This window comes from Electrona antarctica (assembly GCF_951216825.1).
Source record: "Electrona antarctica genome assembly, chromosome: 15".
NCBI lineage: Eukaryota > Metazoa > Chordata > Actinopteri > Myctophiformes > Myctophidae > Electrona > Electrona antarctica.
The window spans coordinates 37,295,475-37,313,229 of NC_136796.1; the positions used below are offsets into that span (position 1 = coordinate 37,295,475).

General features: G+C 44.1%; 1 protein-coding gene across 3 annotated transcripts in view; it reads right to left on the reverse strand.

The window, feature by feature from the left end:
• Positions 1-17,755, reverse strand: part of ppp1r9a (protein phosphatase 1, regulatory subunit 9A) — a 91,034-nt gene that overhangs the window by 52,448 nt on the left and 20,831 nt on the right. For all 3 annotated transcript variants that reach the window (XM_079523163.1, XM_079523162.1, XM_079523161.1), the window contains exon 3: positions 1,767-1,899. In XM_079523163.1, the coding sequence (XP_079379289.1) occupies positions 1,767-1,899 (133 nt within the window). The remainder of the gene's footprint in view (positions 1-1,766; positions 1,900-17,755) is intronic.

Below are 17,755 nucleotides of genomic sequence, written 5' to 3' on the forward strand. Positions count from 1 at the left end.
CACTGGGGGAGGAAGTACGCCGGAAGTGTGGAAGGCACGTTACATCACGCATCAAGTGATTACTGGCCAATCACAGCGCATCTTTTCCGGGACTTACAGACCCGAACATGCACTATGTGACGCACGCTCATGCTTCCGTGGTGCTTCGCAAGGAATCTCGGGAAGGTTTTGCCCTCCCTTGAGCACATACTGTACACTCCAGAGCCAGAAAGGGGGTCTACGTTTATATGTCTATGGGTACACCACTCTGTGTGCATCATGGGCCAGTCAATCTAAGCTAAAAGATAAATAAATTGCAATAGTAATGTGATATAGTTTTCATTGGTCCTAATACCCTCCTACATCAAATATTAAAAGTTTTCCTTCATGGATTTAGTGGAACAGGTTTTTCAGGTCAAAAGTTGGGGTACCATTAACAATGTATATTTGGACTGAACGCAGCAAGAATGGATGGACAGATGAATACGCTCAGACAAATGGATACCAGACCAGAACCTTTGATTTATTAATGGAGAGAGGGGCAGTACAGAGGGTGATTTCCTGAACACACAGCCAGGGGCTTCGCAGAAAAGGAGAAACGTGCAGCGTAGGGGAAACCAGAGTAATCTAGTAAGAGAGTGGCGACACTAGCGTTGAGTCCCATTGTAACAATGGAATGCGAAAGTGCTCATTCTATCTCAATGGGATAGTTCCAATGTTTGGAACTATAGCCCATAGGCACCCGCTTTGCGGCGAGATCAAAGCGTGTCGTCACTCTCTTACTAGATTACTCTGGGGGAAACTCCCCTCACTGAGGAATCCAACCGCTTCTCTCTGTACCATATCCTGTATTAATGATTCACAAGCCGGTCTGGTATTACATAACAACACCAGAGTGGATGGAGGAATCCCAAATTGTATGCTAGTCGTCATTCTATTTCAGGTGCGTGGAAAATACTGAATCCCTGAGTCGAATAACCCTCGGACAAACACACAGAATAAGGGAAGGAGGTTTCATTTCAATTCCTTGGAGTCCGCAGGGAAAGAGGACAGCAGAGCAAACAAAGTTAGAATAGAATGATTCTATTAAATCCATATATTCTATTAAGGTTTAAGGAAATTTTAGCCTCAAAGCCTAACAACCTTTTTTGAGTTATGTTTAGGGTCCCTATTTCTGTCTGTAGTACCAACAGGTGACAAAGTGGTGCTGTTGAGCTTCCTTTTTTTCCGTACACACGCACGTGTGAGCACACACACACCACACACACACACACACACACACACACACCACACACACACACACGGCTTGTACAGCACAGAATAGTACAGTAGTTAATTTCAGAGAGGTCTGACTGTTTTTTAACAGGACAGAAAAACAAGAATTTTTAACTGACAAGAAATAAAGAATGAATGAAAGAAAGAATGAGACCGATAGAACGGCTGACCTCGTTCAAAAACCAAAGGAATTATCAAACCAAACCCAATCTAACTGCATCTCACCTTTCTCCAGCCCCACAGGGAAGAGTCTAACTGCATCTCACCTTTCTCCAGCTCCACAGGGAAGAGTCTAACTGCATCTCACCTTTCTCCAGCTCCACAGGGAAGAGTCTAACTGCATCTCACCTTTCTCCAGCTCCACAGGGAAGAGTCTAACTGCATCTCACCTTTCTCCAGCTCCACAGGGAAGAGTCTAACTGCATCTCACCTTTCTCCAGCTCCACATGGAAGAGTCTAACTGCATTTCACCTTTCTCCAGCTCCACAGGGAAGAGTCTTACTGCATCTCACCTTTCTCCAGCTCCACAGGGAAGAGCTCCAGCTTCTCCACCCGTTTCTCCAGCTCGTACTCGGCCGACGACGCCACAGGGTCCACTTCCTCGTTGCGTCGGTCGTAGTCCTCGTTGGAGTATGTGTGGAACACCTGGGGACGGGAATGGGGGCACAATCAGTGACGTGCAGAGAGTGATACAGAGGAGGCAGCAGAAATGCTGTAAAAAAGGGCACTCGTTGGACGCATTGTGAGCTTGTGAGCTGCTATTTTTGGAGTCGGATGCTGAAATTCCATAAGAGGGCACTTTTGGAAGAAAATAGCCGATCTACAGCTATTTTTCCCTGGCGCGACCCCACACTCGTTGGCTGCTATACTGGAGATGCGCCGATGACATGGATTTCTAAACAAATTCTTTCAATGCAAAATGCTGCGTTCAAGATCAGGAAGAAAAAATCAGAAATCAGAAAAAAAAAATCACAAAAGCAATTCTTGGGTATGGCATGGAAAGGAGAGGAGTGGTATTTTCATTTCTTTCACCGTAGCAAATGCTGCATTCATGGTCTGGAGAGGGCAGTTGGTTTTACAGATGGGTAAAAGGGCAGGGGCTGAAGCCCCCTTTGATGTCTATATGTGCACGTGCCTGGGCACAAGGAGTTACGCCAAAAACAGACAGGAGTTTTCTGTGGTTCTATGTGGATGTTTGAGTTGCTGTATTACACTTTACGATGTCTGCATTTAGCAGACCCTCTTATCCAGAGCAACTTGCTGCACAAGTGTTACTCTAAGTGCAAAATCAGAAGAAGCAGAGTAAGCATGAGCTTAGATCGATAAACAACAAGGTAAATAAATAGTCGTGTAAACAGAGTGCAGAGAGAGCAAAGCAGTGCCTCGAATAAACTTGAAGACCAGGTCAACAATGAACCTAATCCTATGCAGTCTATAGCATTCTTCTGCAACAATAACTGTTGTTTTAGTGACAGTAGACAGACAGGGAAGGGGGAGAGAGATGGCGAGTGACACGCGGCAAAGGCCGTCAGGCTCGGGAGTTGAACCCGCGGCACGCCGCCCGGTAACCGTCCGGTAACCGTGCGGTAACCGTCCGGTAACCGTGCGGTAACCGTCCGGGCCATAACAGTTTTTTTTTTTTGGTCTTGTTTTTTTGTTTATATATTAGTGACCGCTATGGAAAGAAAGGCCTTCTAAAATAGCAGAAGCTTACAAAAGCGAATAAAACTGAGCTTGTAGACATTTACACTGGCAGCCAAATCTAGCCTGAATCAGATCTGTGCCACATTAAGATTGAAATCCAATTTTAAATAAGTCTAAATGCGGACAGGTCCCATACAAGTCACATGGAATCTTATCTGAGTGGCACGCTACGAGCTTGTAGGTCTGCTATTTTTGAAAAATCGAAGAACGACTGACATAGAAACATAGCTTTTTCAGAAAACTGTCAGGATGTGGAAGACATTTTTAGAATCTGATCTCAGGTCAAAATGGGTTAAACAAATCAGATTCCAATCTTGATGTGGCACAGATCTGATTCAGGCTAGATTTGGCTGCCAGTCTGAACACACAGATCGGGACTCTGGTCACTTGCAAACCGCAGTGTGAAAGGTCGGGCCAAAAGATCGGATTTGAGGGGGAAAAGAATGTTGAATCGGATTTGACTTGATGTTACTGCAGTCTAAATGTGGCCTACTACGGGTATTCGCGATATTTAAGTATGCAGTATAGGGCTTTAAGTGGTTAAAGCCTTGTCTGATGTGACTGCACTGGCCATTTCTTCTCGCGGGAGCCTCTCTTCCACAACAACAGTCTTCCGTCACTTCCAATCTCATCACAGCCAAGTGCTCACAGCAGACCACCACACACTCACTGCACCGGAGTGGTGAGAGAGAGGGCTGGGCGGGTGTGTGCATGAGCTGGTTCAAAAGTGCACGCTCTTGTCAACCGGTACTGCAGACCTCTGCAGAAAAATGATACATATTGATTACGGTTTTCACAACTCCATTCTGCTAGTGCTAGCACCTGTAACACTCTGGTTCCGGTGCGATGGGGGGAATAAATCACACCCGTGTGAAGTGAGGGGCGCTAATATATTAAAGTCTAACTCATGTTGCTATATGATTAGATGATGTAATGGTGATTTAAAACAAACGGTGTCAAAACAAACATTAAATTCTCTTTATTGATAAAGGGGAGGCGTCCAAAGGCGTCACGTGGCATGGAATGAGTTAACTCATTCCCCGCCAACACGCCACCTGGTGGCTGAATTTATACTCTAAGACGTATAAGCAGGAAGTGAAAAATCTTCTATGTAACGTGTCCCACGAATGTTATTTAATTCACCCAAATAATACATTTTGTAACCGGCGATCATATCGTTTATAGAAATGAGCCGCAAGTCAAGTTGTTTTGATAAAAGAAGAAGAATCCGAGATATTATAATTCTAAAAACTAAGCCAGCAGCCTTTTCACATTTCCGATTTTTGAGGGGCGCTAGCCCCTCCTATAGGTTTAATGTTTGTTTTAAAAACGCCATTGACAATGAAGGGAAAATGTACGTCATCTTGTCCCTAACAAACATTAAATGCCATTAACACTCGCATGACTGTAGTAAGGCCACACAAGCTGACCTAAGGTCAAAAAGACCTTTTTTACTTCCTGCAATGTTATTGGCTATTGTCTCCAGACGCTTTGACCCATGGACACACGCACACACAAACACCTGCAACCCCTTTCCGCCTGACTGACTGCAGCTGCTGCTATGTATAACCATCGTATATCTGAGTCAGGATTTCAGGAACAAGTGACATTTGCCAAACGGCAGCATTCACACATCGTGTGTCGTGTAACCGTAAACTCTGATTGACAAGAGATTCACACATTCACACACCGATATCATTCACAACGCCCACACACCAATAACAAGATGAACAGCACTTTTTGTGCGGCACCTGTGACACATTAGCAAAATTAACAGCAGAGTAAAAAATAACAATACAGGTTTGCTCTAGACCAGTGGTTTTCAACCAGTGGTCCGGGGACCACCACTGGTCCTTGAGGGGGTTCCAGGTGGTCCCCAGCTAAATGATGGTGAGTTGGTAACCAAATGGACCCTTACACAGTATACTCTTGAGAGCGTAAAATGAAACCATACATGTTACACTCTCAAAAGTTAAATTATTGCTAAAAATCACATCCGTGTGAAGTGAGTGGTGCAACTCCGTGTGGGGGTCCCCGGAAGTTCCAGACCCACAGGAACGCGGCCAGGGTGCCGGCCCAGTACCACCATACGTACGTACAGACAGAGACTTGGTGCATTTATCGATAGAGATAGATAAGATAGAATGATTGTTATTTTTGATCAACGTTTGCCTGTTATCTCTCCTAATGGTACTAACATCAATACAGCATGGAATTGTGGACAAAATATTATCCAACGACAACAAAATATCGTAAGCTTTGGGTCTGAGAGGCTAAATGTCATCAAATGGTGGTCCCATCATGGCTCAAATGCAGAATAAATAATGGGCCTTGATATGAAAAGGGTTGAAAACCACTGGCTCAATAAACCACTGTTCTAGACCGATCTGGCCGTCTGTGAATGTGAACTGCCTGTGTAAAAACATGATCTGGGTCTCGTGTGTCCAGTATGAGGCTGGATCTAGGTTAGACAGCAGCGCAGCACGCAGCTGGCTCACAAATCTATTAGCCGTGCTGTGCAGAGACTGAAAGAGGGCAGAGTGCCCCGAAGGCAGATAGTACATCTGAACAATGAGGAAGTTGGTTCTTGCTTATCAATACTTGATCAATATTTGAGTTATGTTTGGTGCACTGAAAGAGAGTCCGCCTCTGCATGGTGGCTCTGTCAATTAGTAACCCTTGACCACATGAATGAAGCCGGCTGGCTCAGGTCCTGCGATGCAATCTAATCTCCTCGTCTCATCTAATAAAGCATAAGTGGATTAAAGTGAATTTGTTCTTTACATATCCCAAATAGCATGCTAGAAAAATAAGGACCAAGGACACTTTGATGTGGCCTGGCGTTTGACTGATCAAAGGTTGTGCAGAGGAGCCCAAGGTGGATTGTAGATGGTGCTCTGTTAAGGCGCATTAGGTGATGTTGTTCACGCAGCGTGTGTGGATACACTGAAGCTAGCATGTGACGCTATACCAGAGAGTGCTCTCCTCTCTTGTGTTTCTCTTCTATCCATGACCTCCCTGTCATCAATCATTTAGTGTGATCAACAGCCCTGCATTATTAAGGCAGGCACACACATGCACACACAGCACACACACACGCACGCACACCTCTCCTAGTGCTGCTCTATTGTACTTCTGAGGAAGTGTGACTGATTTCCATTGGCTGTACTCGTTGCATAAGTCTAACCTTAACCACCACCACGACATGACTAACAAGATTCTCCAAAGATACTACATGACTAACCAGACTTAGACTTAATGTCAAGTCAGGAGTCGGAAACAGAAAGCGTGCGTGCGTGCGTGCATGCGTGCGTGAGTGCGTGCGCTCGCATGCAAGTGAGAGAGAGTTTCATAAGATACATTTCTCTCAGTGGCAATGTAACAAAGCTCTGTATACACATTATTTTGTATTCCCTTTTAATTTCACATACACAGGCCTATAATTTTTGTATTGTATTGTTCCACTTTTGCTTTGACAATGTAAACATGTTTTCTCATCTCAATAAAGGCCCTTTGAATTGAGAGAGTGTGAGCCTAGGGAGTAGCATAAAAATGCTCTACTCAGACTACTGCCCCCCATTGGCCTGGAGTTATTTACTCTCATGAAGGGCACACAGCGGTCCCATCAGCCGTCCGTCTGTGTGGTGTACTGTGTATTCAGCGTGCAAACCGTATATGACACAGGGGCTGGACCTCCTTGGCGAAATAAACACTAGTATCTGTTTATTTTTAAAGCAATTGATGGAACTTTACCGTTGTATATTAAACCTCTGCTGGACTGGAATCCTGTAACATATAGGACACGCTCCACTAAAGGTCCCAAATGTAAACACATAGTTGGGGAAACCAGCCTTTCCCAACCACATGGAATTACCTACAGCTTAGATTAAATATCTGTTCTCCCATAACATAGTCAATTTAAATATTTGATTGCAGACTTACCCCCAAGTGTCTGCAACTGTTTTTAAACAAGCGTGCTACGTCACGCAATGAGGAAATGTTGCTGTTCTGTTCTGTTTTTGTTTATTGCTTTGAAATGTTGTATTATGTTGTATCTCGACGACACATGCAAATGGGGATGACCTCAATGTCTTTCGAGAATAAATAAAGGTGTGAATGAATGAATGAATGAATGAATTACTTTTTAAACACCTGTGTGACCTACTGTAACTGAGCAACATAAGCAGCAGAGATAAGAGCTCGAAAGTAGCAGAGTGCCGTGTTCTACGGAGGCTCACAGAGGCCTACCAGCGAGCCGATCATTGTTTTGTTTAGCGGGAGCTTGAATTCATGTTTTATTAGGCTCCGATCATGGTACATACAGACACTATAGATGGCGTGCACGTGCAGAGGATTGGGGATTTTGGCTGTTTCTGACATGGATGCTAGCGGCGGCTAGCGACCGAAGCTAAATCAAGGTGAAACATGTTTTCAAAAAAACTCTAGATTAAGCCTAATTTATCATACCTCGTCTTAATGTCTTGGGTAACCTGTGCATTATTAAATAAAACTTGGATAATCGTCTGTGGCGTCCAAACGGTCTGGTGTAATTAATTATTTGTTTTAGGTTTTCTGAGCTCAATTGCACACAAAAAACTTGAACTTTGAACATTCAGTAGATTTTCTGTGGTTTTCTGGATAATTAGGCTCAAACAAGTGCTCTGATTTGCCTGTGGAAGGTGAATTGACAAATCCCATATAACATTTGCCAGCAGATGTTGAGGGATTTTGCCTGTTTTTTGCACACAAGAGAAAATCCCAGACCACAGAAAATCCAATGAATGTTCCAAGTTCAGGTTGTTTGGGTGTAATTGAGGTCATAAAACCTAAAAGACAAACTGAAATGAAAATGAATGTCAATGAAACCTTTAAGCCTAAAACAGCCAACTTGCAAAAGTGAGGACCACCAACTGAACTCATGGTCAGTTATTTTCCTCATCTTCGTCATCTCATTTTGGCTATCTGTACTGCTGTATTGTCATAAATACAGCAGTACACATATCGCACACCCACCCACACCCACCCACACCCACACACACTCACACCCACACACACTCACACTCACACACGCACTCGTGCAAAGTACTGGACATTACCCTTGCACTCACCCTCACACACAGTGACAGTGCTGACGAGTGAGTGCTGACGAGTGAGTGCCAACCCCGGATTTGCTCACCCCAGCTCTCGCCCTGTCCTGGATGTTAATATTGGCGGACACTACACCACTTAAAGTCAGTCTCCTCTCAGCGGTCGCTCTGTACTCTGTACATCTGTACATTAGCACACAGCCAGGGGCAGGGTATAGAGAGAGACAGAGACAGAGAGGGAGGGAGGGACAGAGAGAGGGAGAGAGAGAGAACAAGAGAGAGAGGAGGAGAGAGAGAAACAGGCAGAGGGGGAGAGAGAGAGACAGAGGGAGAGAACAAGAGAGAGAGGGGGAGAGAGAAACAGGCAGAGGGGGAGAGAGAGAGACAGAGGGAGAGAACAAGAGAGAGGGGGAGAGAGAGAAACAGGCAGAGGGTGGGAGAGATAGAGAGACAGAGAGAAAGATAGAGAGAGAGAAACAGGCAGAGGGTGGAAAGTAACTAAGTACTCTTACTTAGCTAACATGGACCTCTCCACTGCAAAATGCAATGAGTTTCTTCAATGTTTCATCTCCAAAGTCAATAACATTAGACAGAAATAGAATATACCCCCACCCACATCTGACCTATTGGCCCCATCAGTCTGTACCTCCACATTACACAGCTTCCTTCACATCACACTCCCCACCATTATCAAGATAATTTCCACCACTTGCCAACTAGACATTGTCCCCTCTGCCCTCCTGAAAGAGGTCGCTGAGACCGCTGGTCCCAGTATCCTCGCAATAATTAATAGCTCCTTGGTCACTGGCATAGTCCCGATTTGCTTTAAGCACGCAATAGTTCAACCACTCCTGACAAAACCCAACTCAGACCCCTCCCTGCCCAATATTCCAGACCCATTTCTAAATTACCATTCATGTCCAAAATACTCGAAAAAGTAATTCTCACTCAGTTAATGCCATATCTTCATCAAAACAATATCATGGACATTTTTCAGGCTTTAAAACCCACCACAGCACAGAATCCGCACTTCTGAAGGTCCACAATGACCTAATCCTCTCCGCTGACGCTGGGGACTGCGCCGTCCTACTGCTGTTGGACCTCAGCGCAGCGTTCGACACGGTGGACCACCCCATTTTCATTTTGCTGCACCGCCTGCAGTCCCATGTTGGGGTTCACAACACAGCCCTGCGCTGGTTTGAATCCTATCTTAAAGATAGAAGTTTCTCCGTCAACATGGGCAGCTTCTCCTCCACCCCCACCAACCTCTCCTGCATGCGGAGTCCCCCAAGGCTCCTCTATTTGCTCCCCCTTGGCCAAATAATTATCCGACAATATAATATCGCATTTCACTGTTACGCAAACAACACTCAACTATACCTCCCCCTGAAACCCAATGACCACTCCACACTCACCAACTTAAATAACTGCCTTACTGACATTCAGGGCTACATTTTCGTCACCGCTAAACCCCTTATCCCTAAACTTCTTTGCCTTGTTTTACTATTTTGCTAAACATTTTTGAATAGTTAAAATGGCCAGTCTACAAGCTCACAACGTGTCAATGTAGATTGGCTAGTTGAACTATTCAAAAATGTCTTTCAAAATAGTAAAAAAAGGCAAAGAAGTTTAGGGATAAGGGGTTTAACCCTTAGAAGGTGAAAGACGCCAATTGGCGTCTTCATCAGAATTCCGTAAATGATCAATGACGCCAATTGGCGTCTTCGCCGTTTTTGATTAATCTAAACATATTAATATGCTCCGAAGCGCTGTTTAAATTCCTGAGCTTATATTCCAACTACATTACCCAGAAAACCCGTGTCACGTGACACACGTGTACGTGTTGCCATTGGAAGCTGGTCCCACCCCCTGTAAACAGTGGGGGCAGAGGGAGTCTTCATAGTTTTCATTGTTTTGCCTGTTTACCCGTCTCGCCCGAGCGATTTTCTAGCAGAAAAAGTTGAAAGCAGTACTATTTATTTGAGCGAGTTTTGTGGTAGTAGTATTGATCCATACGCGTCCCAGTGGTCCAGTGCTTACAGCGAGACTCGCTGTTCCCTCCCTCCTTTTTTCATTGTCTCCCCATCGTCGTCCGATGAGCTATACCGGGAAACCATTGAAGAAGACGATCAACCCGGAATGTTTTGAGGTAATCTTATTGTAGAAAATGCCCTTCTATAGTGATCAGACATCATAAGATGATCGCTACAAATAGATGCTTGGATAATTACTACTACTAGTCAGATCATGACGCCAGAATGACTCACCACGATGGCCCCCAGCCATTAGCCAGCACCAAAGGTGCTGGCTAATGGTGTCGATCGGTTGGTCGGTGCAGTACAAATGTATCGTAGCAGGCATGCACGCATGGCAGTACAAGTATTTTATATTGTAGCGTGCCTTATAGGCGATCTGATCTTTAGAGTAATGTTCGCTCCTTTTATTTACTGTCTACAAAGACGGAGAACAAACATGCATCGTTTACTGAAGCAACGTGTGAATATGATGACCTTGCTACAAGGATCGGAGGGGGGACGGGGAGTGAAGCTAACAGTAGCGTATTATATAAGATCTGTATGACGTTTCATTGACGTCTGAGCTTGCATGATAATCGCATTAATTGAATATTGTATACTATCATGATTGTACATTGTTTAGTGTGTCTCCGTGTGATGATGATGATGACGATGATGTCAGATAGCCTACGTCCCCCCCACCCCCAACTGGCTATTGGCCGGGCTGACTACAGCTAAATGTTTATTTTTATATATTTAGAACTGGCATCAGAGGAGGAGGATGATGATGATGATGATGATGAAGACGAAGAGTCAAGACTGCGATGGAGTTCTCCGACACTGAACCGGATGCATTCATTCATTTCAGTTGTTGTTTTTTTTTAATTTAGCCTACACACACACACACACCGTCAAGAACAACTGGAATGCAGTGGTTTGGGGACACTGGGGAGTTTGGGGACAACTGTTTTGTATGTAGGCCTATTTATTTTCTGTAATATTTATTATAATTGTATTATGTTAGTAGTCATAAAAAATAAAAGACGCTTTACAATGAGTTAGACCTGTCATGGCTATTTTGTTCACTATTCTGAGGTTTATGGTTTGACTAAGCGAGTTTCAACTGTGATTTACTCTGTAACGGTAGATGGTAAGAACCCAATTTTTTGTTATAATACAGTATACATTCAAGTCTATATTTTGATACATATCATGGGCACAAAGTCATATCAAAACAATGTCCTTGGATGTGTTTTTTTATCAAAACTGTTTCTTCACAACAGGTTTTTGAGATACATGCATGAATAGACAAGGTACTGGTAAGACTATGTAAACATGGTATATATCAAAATGTGCGTTAGAATGTCTAATTTTACCCCAAAAAAGAATTGAGTTTATATGATGTTCCATTTCAGAGCTAGGGGGACTTTTAGCTGGATAGGTCAGATTGATCATGACTGACCATGCTATTTATAGATGGCAAAATATCTACAGTGGTACATGTGAGAAACTTTTTATTTTATTTTAATTGAACTAGACAACTCACCCTTTAAAATGAGATATTGCATGGCTATGTACGCCCAGCAGAAAAAAAGTTATTTAGAAAATAAAACTTCAACCGGGCATAACTTTTTTTGTTGTCCTAGAAACACTACCCAGTGTAAATGCAGGCTCTTTTACATGGCTTCCAACACAAAAACTAAACATTTTATCAACTCAGTTCATTTTTTTCCTGGAAGCAGACAAGCCAAGCTTTCTCTGAAGGTCTTTCGTTGTCACACATTCACAACAGAGAATTTTCAATAAATCATTCAAAAACGCCATTCTGCCATAGAGAAGTCTAAAAACTATATAGAAATCCTTGAAACTCTCAAAGAGTTAACGGTGACGAAAATGGAGCCCTAAATGTTGGATGGCACAAAACTATCTCCAACTAAATGACAGTAAATTTGAGGTCGTACTATTTGGTAATTGGTCCACTTGATTCCACTACACAAAACCAAAACAATCTCGGCACCCTCTCCACCTCTGTCAAACCTCATGCCAAAAATCTGGGAGTAATTTTTGACTGAATCTTTCACCTCCGCTCCATCTCCAAAATCAAACCATTTCTCTCCACACACAAACTTGAAATTGTCATCCAAGCACTGATATCATCCCGGTTAGACTACTGCGATGCCCTCTACACTGGGATTAGTCAGTCATCCCTGTCCCCGTCACCAACTGGTACAAAATGCAGTGGCCAGACTCCTGACCGGCACCAGGAGGAGAGATCACAACATCACCCCTGTCCAGGCCTCTCTCCACTGGCTGCCGGTCCGGTACAGAATCCTGTTTAAAACCCTCCTTTTTGTATACAAAGCCCTAAACGGGCTGGCCCCTTCTACATCACCGACCTCCTATCATATCCCCCCCCTCTATCAGGACCCTCAATGAGATACAATGAGATTGTATCTCAATGAGATACAAATACAATGAGAGTTGTTTTTAAATGTGCTATATAAATACATTAGATTTGATTTGATGCAAGTACTGTACTTAAGTACAATTTTGAGGTATTTGTACTTTACTCGAGTAATTCCAATATCCAATACTTTTACTCCACTACAATTATTTTAAAACCTTAGTTACTAGTTACTTTGTAGATTTTGATTGTTATTACAAAACCTACATTAACCAAGTTCAGCCCTACATACATTTCGGCCATTTGAAAATTGCCGATCTGCTATTTTCAAAAGATTTCATACATTTGAAATCTTGACATGGGACATGTGAAGATGGAGGAGAGAGAGTGGCGAGAAAGCGAGAGTGGGAGAGAGTGAGAGGGTTAATGAAGAGACAGAGGAAGAAGAGATGTCGAGGGGCGAGTAGGAGTGAGTGGGGGGGCGATATATATATATATATATATATATATATATATATAGATATATCAAAGGAGATTAGAAAAGGACAGGAGAGAGGGGGAGGTGGAAGAGACACAGAGCGCCAGGCAGACAGAAAAAAAGGAGCGAATGAGTGACAGAGCAGAAGAGAGGAAGGACAATGATAAAAAAAATGAAAGAGTACACTCAAAAGGGAGCATGGCCAGAGGCGAAGGTCTGAGTGAGAGCAAAGAGATAAAGAGGGGATCAGACAGAGATGCAGACTCAGGTTTAAAGAGTAACAGCTCATGAAAGAAAGAGCCAGCGATGGAGGGAAATACGCAGAATAAACGGGACTGGGACATGATGAGACTGTGAGTTAAGACTAGAGGGCAGAGCGATAGCGTACAAGTGTATTTTAACCTTGGCAGCACATGCTAGGAAACTGCTACCTGGGCTGGTTGTGACACTGGGGAGATGAGGTTGAGAGAGCTGCAGTTACGAACGCCAAGCCTGCTTTTGGTAAACAGCTGTGGTCAACATTAAGCCCGATTTGCAGTTTGCACATTTTGTAGCTCTGCTATTTGCCACTCAGTGGCCTTGTGGTTAGAGTGTCCGCCCTGAGACTGGGAGGTCGGGGTTCGATCCCCGGCCGGGTCATACCAAAGACTCTAAAAATGGGACCCAGTGACTCCCTGCTTGACACTCAGCATCAAGGGTTGGATTGGGGGTAAGTCCCTGCGACATACTAGCGTCATGTCCAGGGGGTGTACTTGTACATCAAGCTGCCTCACGCTACAGAAACAGGAGATAGGCTCCTGGCCTCATGGCTCGGCAAGGCTACTTACTTATTTGCCACCATTGCACGGCACAACCAACTACCGTATAAAGCATTTGAATGTGGCCTGTACCTCCATGACCTTTGAACATTCGTAAACTGTTCTCCATGCCCTCTTTTCAGTGGCGGTGGGAACAGTCCCCGGGCCCCAAAGCAAGATTGACAGCTGTCGCCCGCTGTTAAAACGCACTGTTACTGTTGTTGTGTTGCCATTTCCAATGCCGCCTTTAATGTGGAGAAAAGAATATTCAAAAGTTAACAATAAAAACTTGTAGCGCTGCCACAAACGGTTAAAAAAAAGGATTCGTTTTAATATGGCATTTAAAAGTGTATGTCTATATTTAATAATAGTCCTTAATTAACGCCATCCTTTAAGGGTAAGGTCCTATCTTTTGTGATATACGTTTTGATTTTGTTTGAAGGGGGGTTTGAATGAATCTATGTTCATGATTTGATGTGACGGTTTGATTGACGGGTTCAGAGATTGACTGACGCACCATAAAGTAGGCGTTGGTGGCACCTGTGGCCCGCGGGAGAAACAAAACGAGAGACAAACCGACAAGTCAGTTCACGGGAGACCTGGTCCAGTTTGATTTATTTATTAATAACTCTACTCGTGAGCTAGGTGGAATACAGTTAAGGCCACAAGGCCCACAATACACAGCGCACTGTTCAAGTCCAGGCCCACAGGAACACACCCAGGGTGCCGGCCCGGTTCCAGCGTGCCGCCCCGCGTCCGAAACGGTTGATAAATGACAAAGTTAGCGTGTGGCGGTCCCTCTACTGTACAGTACTGTACTGTCACTGTACTGTACTGGCAAACCCGAAATCATCATATATACAGTTAATACGTGCGTGTGTGTTTGTGTGTGCGTTGCGCACAGGTGGTGAAAAACAACCATGCTGTTTTCGTGCTCATACCCAGCCAGGCACCCACCCAGCCAGCCAGGCAGGCACCCACCCAGCCAGCCACCCACCCACCCACACACAGAACTCCGTAAGATAGTGGCTGCACCACTCAAAAACTAGTAAAAAAAATACAAAAATCACGGCAATCTATGTTTATGGAAAGTTTATGCATGTACTATGTAAACTCTTATTTTCCATTTTCCAGCCATTCAAGTTGCAAAAAAACAAAAAACATTTTTTCTCTTTTTTAATTATCTGGGGACCCCCCAAAATAATGTGGCGACCCCCAGGCTGAGAACCCCTGCACTAGTACACTGGTGCTTTAGGATTTCTTGATTCATTCTAGAGTTGATTCAATCAAAGCTTGTTCAGAAGTTTGATTTGAGTAAAGACATACGGTACTTGACCCTGGAGAGAACATCAACAGACACATTCTGGTCTTCAATTTGGTCCAGAGTTTGAGAAGAGCTCTTCTCTTACGTTTGTGTTACTCCCCCAGGGAGTGCATCGATAACCATTTGAAAGACATGTTTCTATGAACCGTACTACCAACAATTATTGTAATTTCATCTGTTACGGAAGAAGCAATGCACAACGACACACACCACCATTCAAATCCAAATTGGAAAAAGAGCATAACAGACACTGGCTATTATGCTCCAATTTCGTCTGCCCTCTGGGGCTGAACTGAAATGGTGTTTTAATGTGTGTGTGTGTGTGTGTGTGTGTGTGTGTGTGTGTGTGTGTGTGTGTGTGTGTGTGTGTGTGTGTGTGTGTGTGTGTGTGTGTGTGTGTGTGTGTGTGTGTGTGTCTGTGTGTCTGTGTGACTGTGTGTGTGTGTGTGTGTGGCGGGGGGGGGATTAAGCAAAACCATTTACATTTAAAAATATTCGTTTGCACTAGCTGGAGTTTTCGGGGGGAATAACTCTGAAGCGTAACACCGCCGTCACATGAAAAGGCTTGTTTCGGAGAAACAAAGTCACCTATTCAGAAATTCAGGAGGGGACATTTTCCACAGACATTTCTGAAATCATAGGCTACAACAAGGTTCTGGAGGCAAAAACTGCTCATACACATGCATGCATAAACACACTAATGCATGGACAAACGTGTGCACACACGTCATTCACCGAGATCTGATGTAGATCTGATGTAGATCTGATGTAGCCTACAGCCACAAAGAGAACCCTACAGTATGTGAGTTGTGAGTATGTGAGTATGTGAGTTGCTGTGATAGGAGAAGGATATCAAACGGAACACAACCACCCTAAAGACTAATCATTGTGTATATTCCTGCACTATATCTGCATCCAGTGATCTTGGTACAATATAGAAATTGATCTATTGAAGATTCTGACGTTCAAATGTACATATTTTTTGTTTCGATTGTATTGATGTATTGTTGTATTGTGCTTTCTGCTTTGGCAATGTAAACGTATGTTTTCTCATGCCAATAAAGCCCTTTGAATTGAATTGAATTGAAAAAATGTGCTGGAGAATCAACATCACTAAGCCCAGCTTCTACTCCCTCTCCTCTTCATCCACCCCCATTTCCCTCGCTCATCCACGGAGGACCGCGATCAATACCGCCGTCGCCAACACCATGTACTGTACATGCACACAGTCACACACACGTTCACATCATCTGCACACACCCACACAATCTTCTTTCTAAAGTAGATACTGATGCCTGATGCGACGTGCAGATTGTAGAGCAGGCTATTTTCAGTGGTTGGTCCAGATTTCGGGAATCACGTTCTTCCCAGCATGGCAGAGAGTAGGGAGTTCATGGCCAGCTTAACATAAGAAACACTTTGCACCTGAAATATCCGTCTTAATCCATTGATGCAGATATCTGGATGAGGAACCAATCCCTTGAATAAAACGGAGCCTCGATTCTCACTCTGAATGGAATTTAATCAAATGTTATGTCTCCCTCTCGCTCACTGTGTTGTTTGTGTTCACAACGTGTGTGTGTGTAGGCTAGGCATATAGCTGTATTTGTACATGGCCTGTTCCAAGTACCATACAGGTACACAAAATAATAAACCTGGGCCCTGGGTAAGCCTGTGTAGGGCAAGCCGGGAGCGGTACGTAGAGAATCAGTACATGCATTGGATACGTTAAATCATTTTTATCTGTCTCTCTGTTTGTCTTGCAAACAGTCTGTTTATTTGTTCCGTCTCTCCAGCTAACTTCAGTTTCTGCCTCTACTGTGCTGTGATGGATTTGTAATGGTATGGTAGGTCACCTGGGGTGGACAGAGAGAGGGAGGGAGGGAGGGGAAAGGAAGAGGAGAGGAGAGTAGGGTGCAGTAAGCTCTAAGAGTAGAGGGGAAAAGAAGAGGAGGGTAGGGTGCAGTAAGCTCTAAGAGTAGAGAGGAAAAGAGGAGAGTAGGGTGCAGTAAGCTCTAAGAGTAGAGGGGAAAAGAAGAGGAGGGTAGGGTGCAGTAAGCTCTAAGAGTAGAGAGGAAAAGAAGAGGAGGGCAGGGTGCAGTAAGCTCTAAGAGTAGAGAGGAAAAGAAGAGGAGGGTAGGGTGCAGTAAGCTCTAAGAGTAGAGAGGAAAAGTAGAGGAGGGTAGGGTGCAGTAAGCTCTAAGAGTAGAGGGGAAAAGAAGAGGAGAGTAGGGTGCAGTAAGCTCTAAGAGTAGAGGGGAAAGAAGAGGAGGGTAGGGTGCAGTAAGCTCTAAGAGAAGAGGGGAAAGAAGAGGAGGGTAGGGTGCAGTAAGCTCTAAGAGTAGAGAGGAAAAGAAGAGGAGAGCAGGGTGCAGTAAGCTCTAAGAGTAGAGAGGAAAAGAAGAGGAGAGCAGGGTGCAGTAAGCTCTAAGAGTAGAGAGGAAAAGAAGAGGAGGGTAGGGTGCAGTAAGCTCTAAGAGAAGAGGGGAAAAGAAGGAGAGCAGGGCAGTAAGCTCTAAGAGTAGAGGGGTAAAGAAGAGGAGAGCAGGGTGCAGTAAGCTCTAAGAGTAGAGAGGAAAAGAAGAGGAGAGTAGGGTGCAGTAAGCTAAGAGTAGAGGGGAAAAGAAGAGGAGAGTAGGGTGCAGTAAGCTAAGAGTAGAGGGGAAAAGAAAAGGAGAGTAGGGTGCAGTAA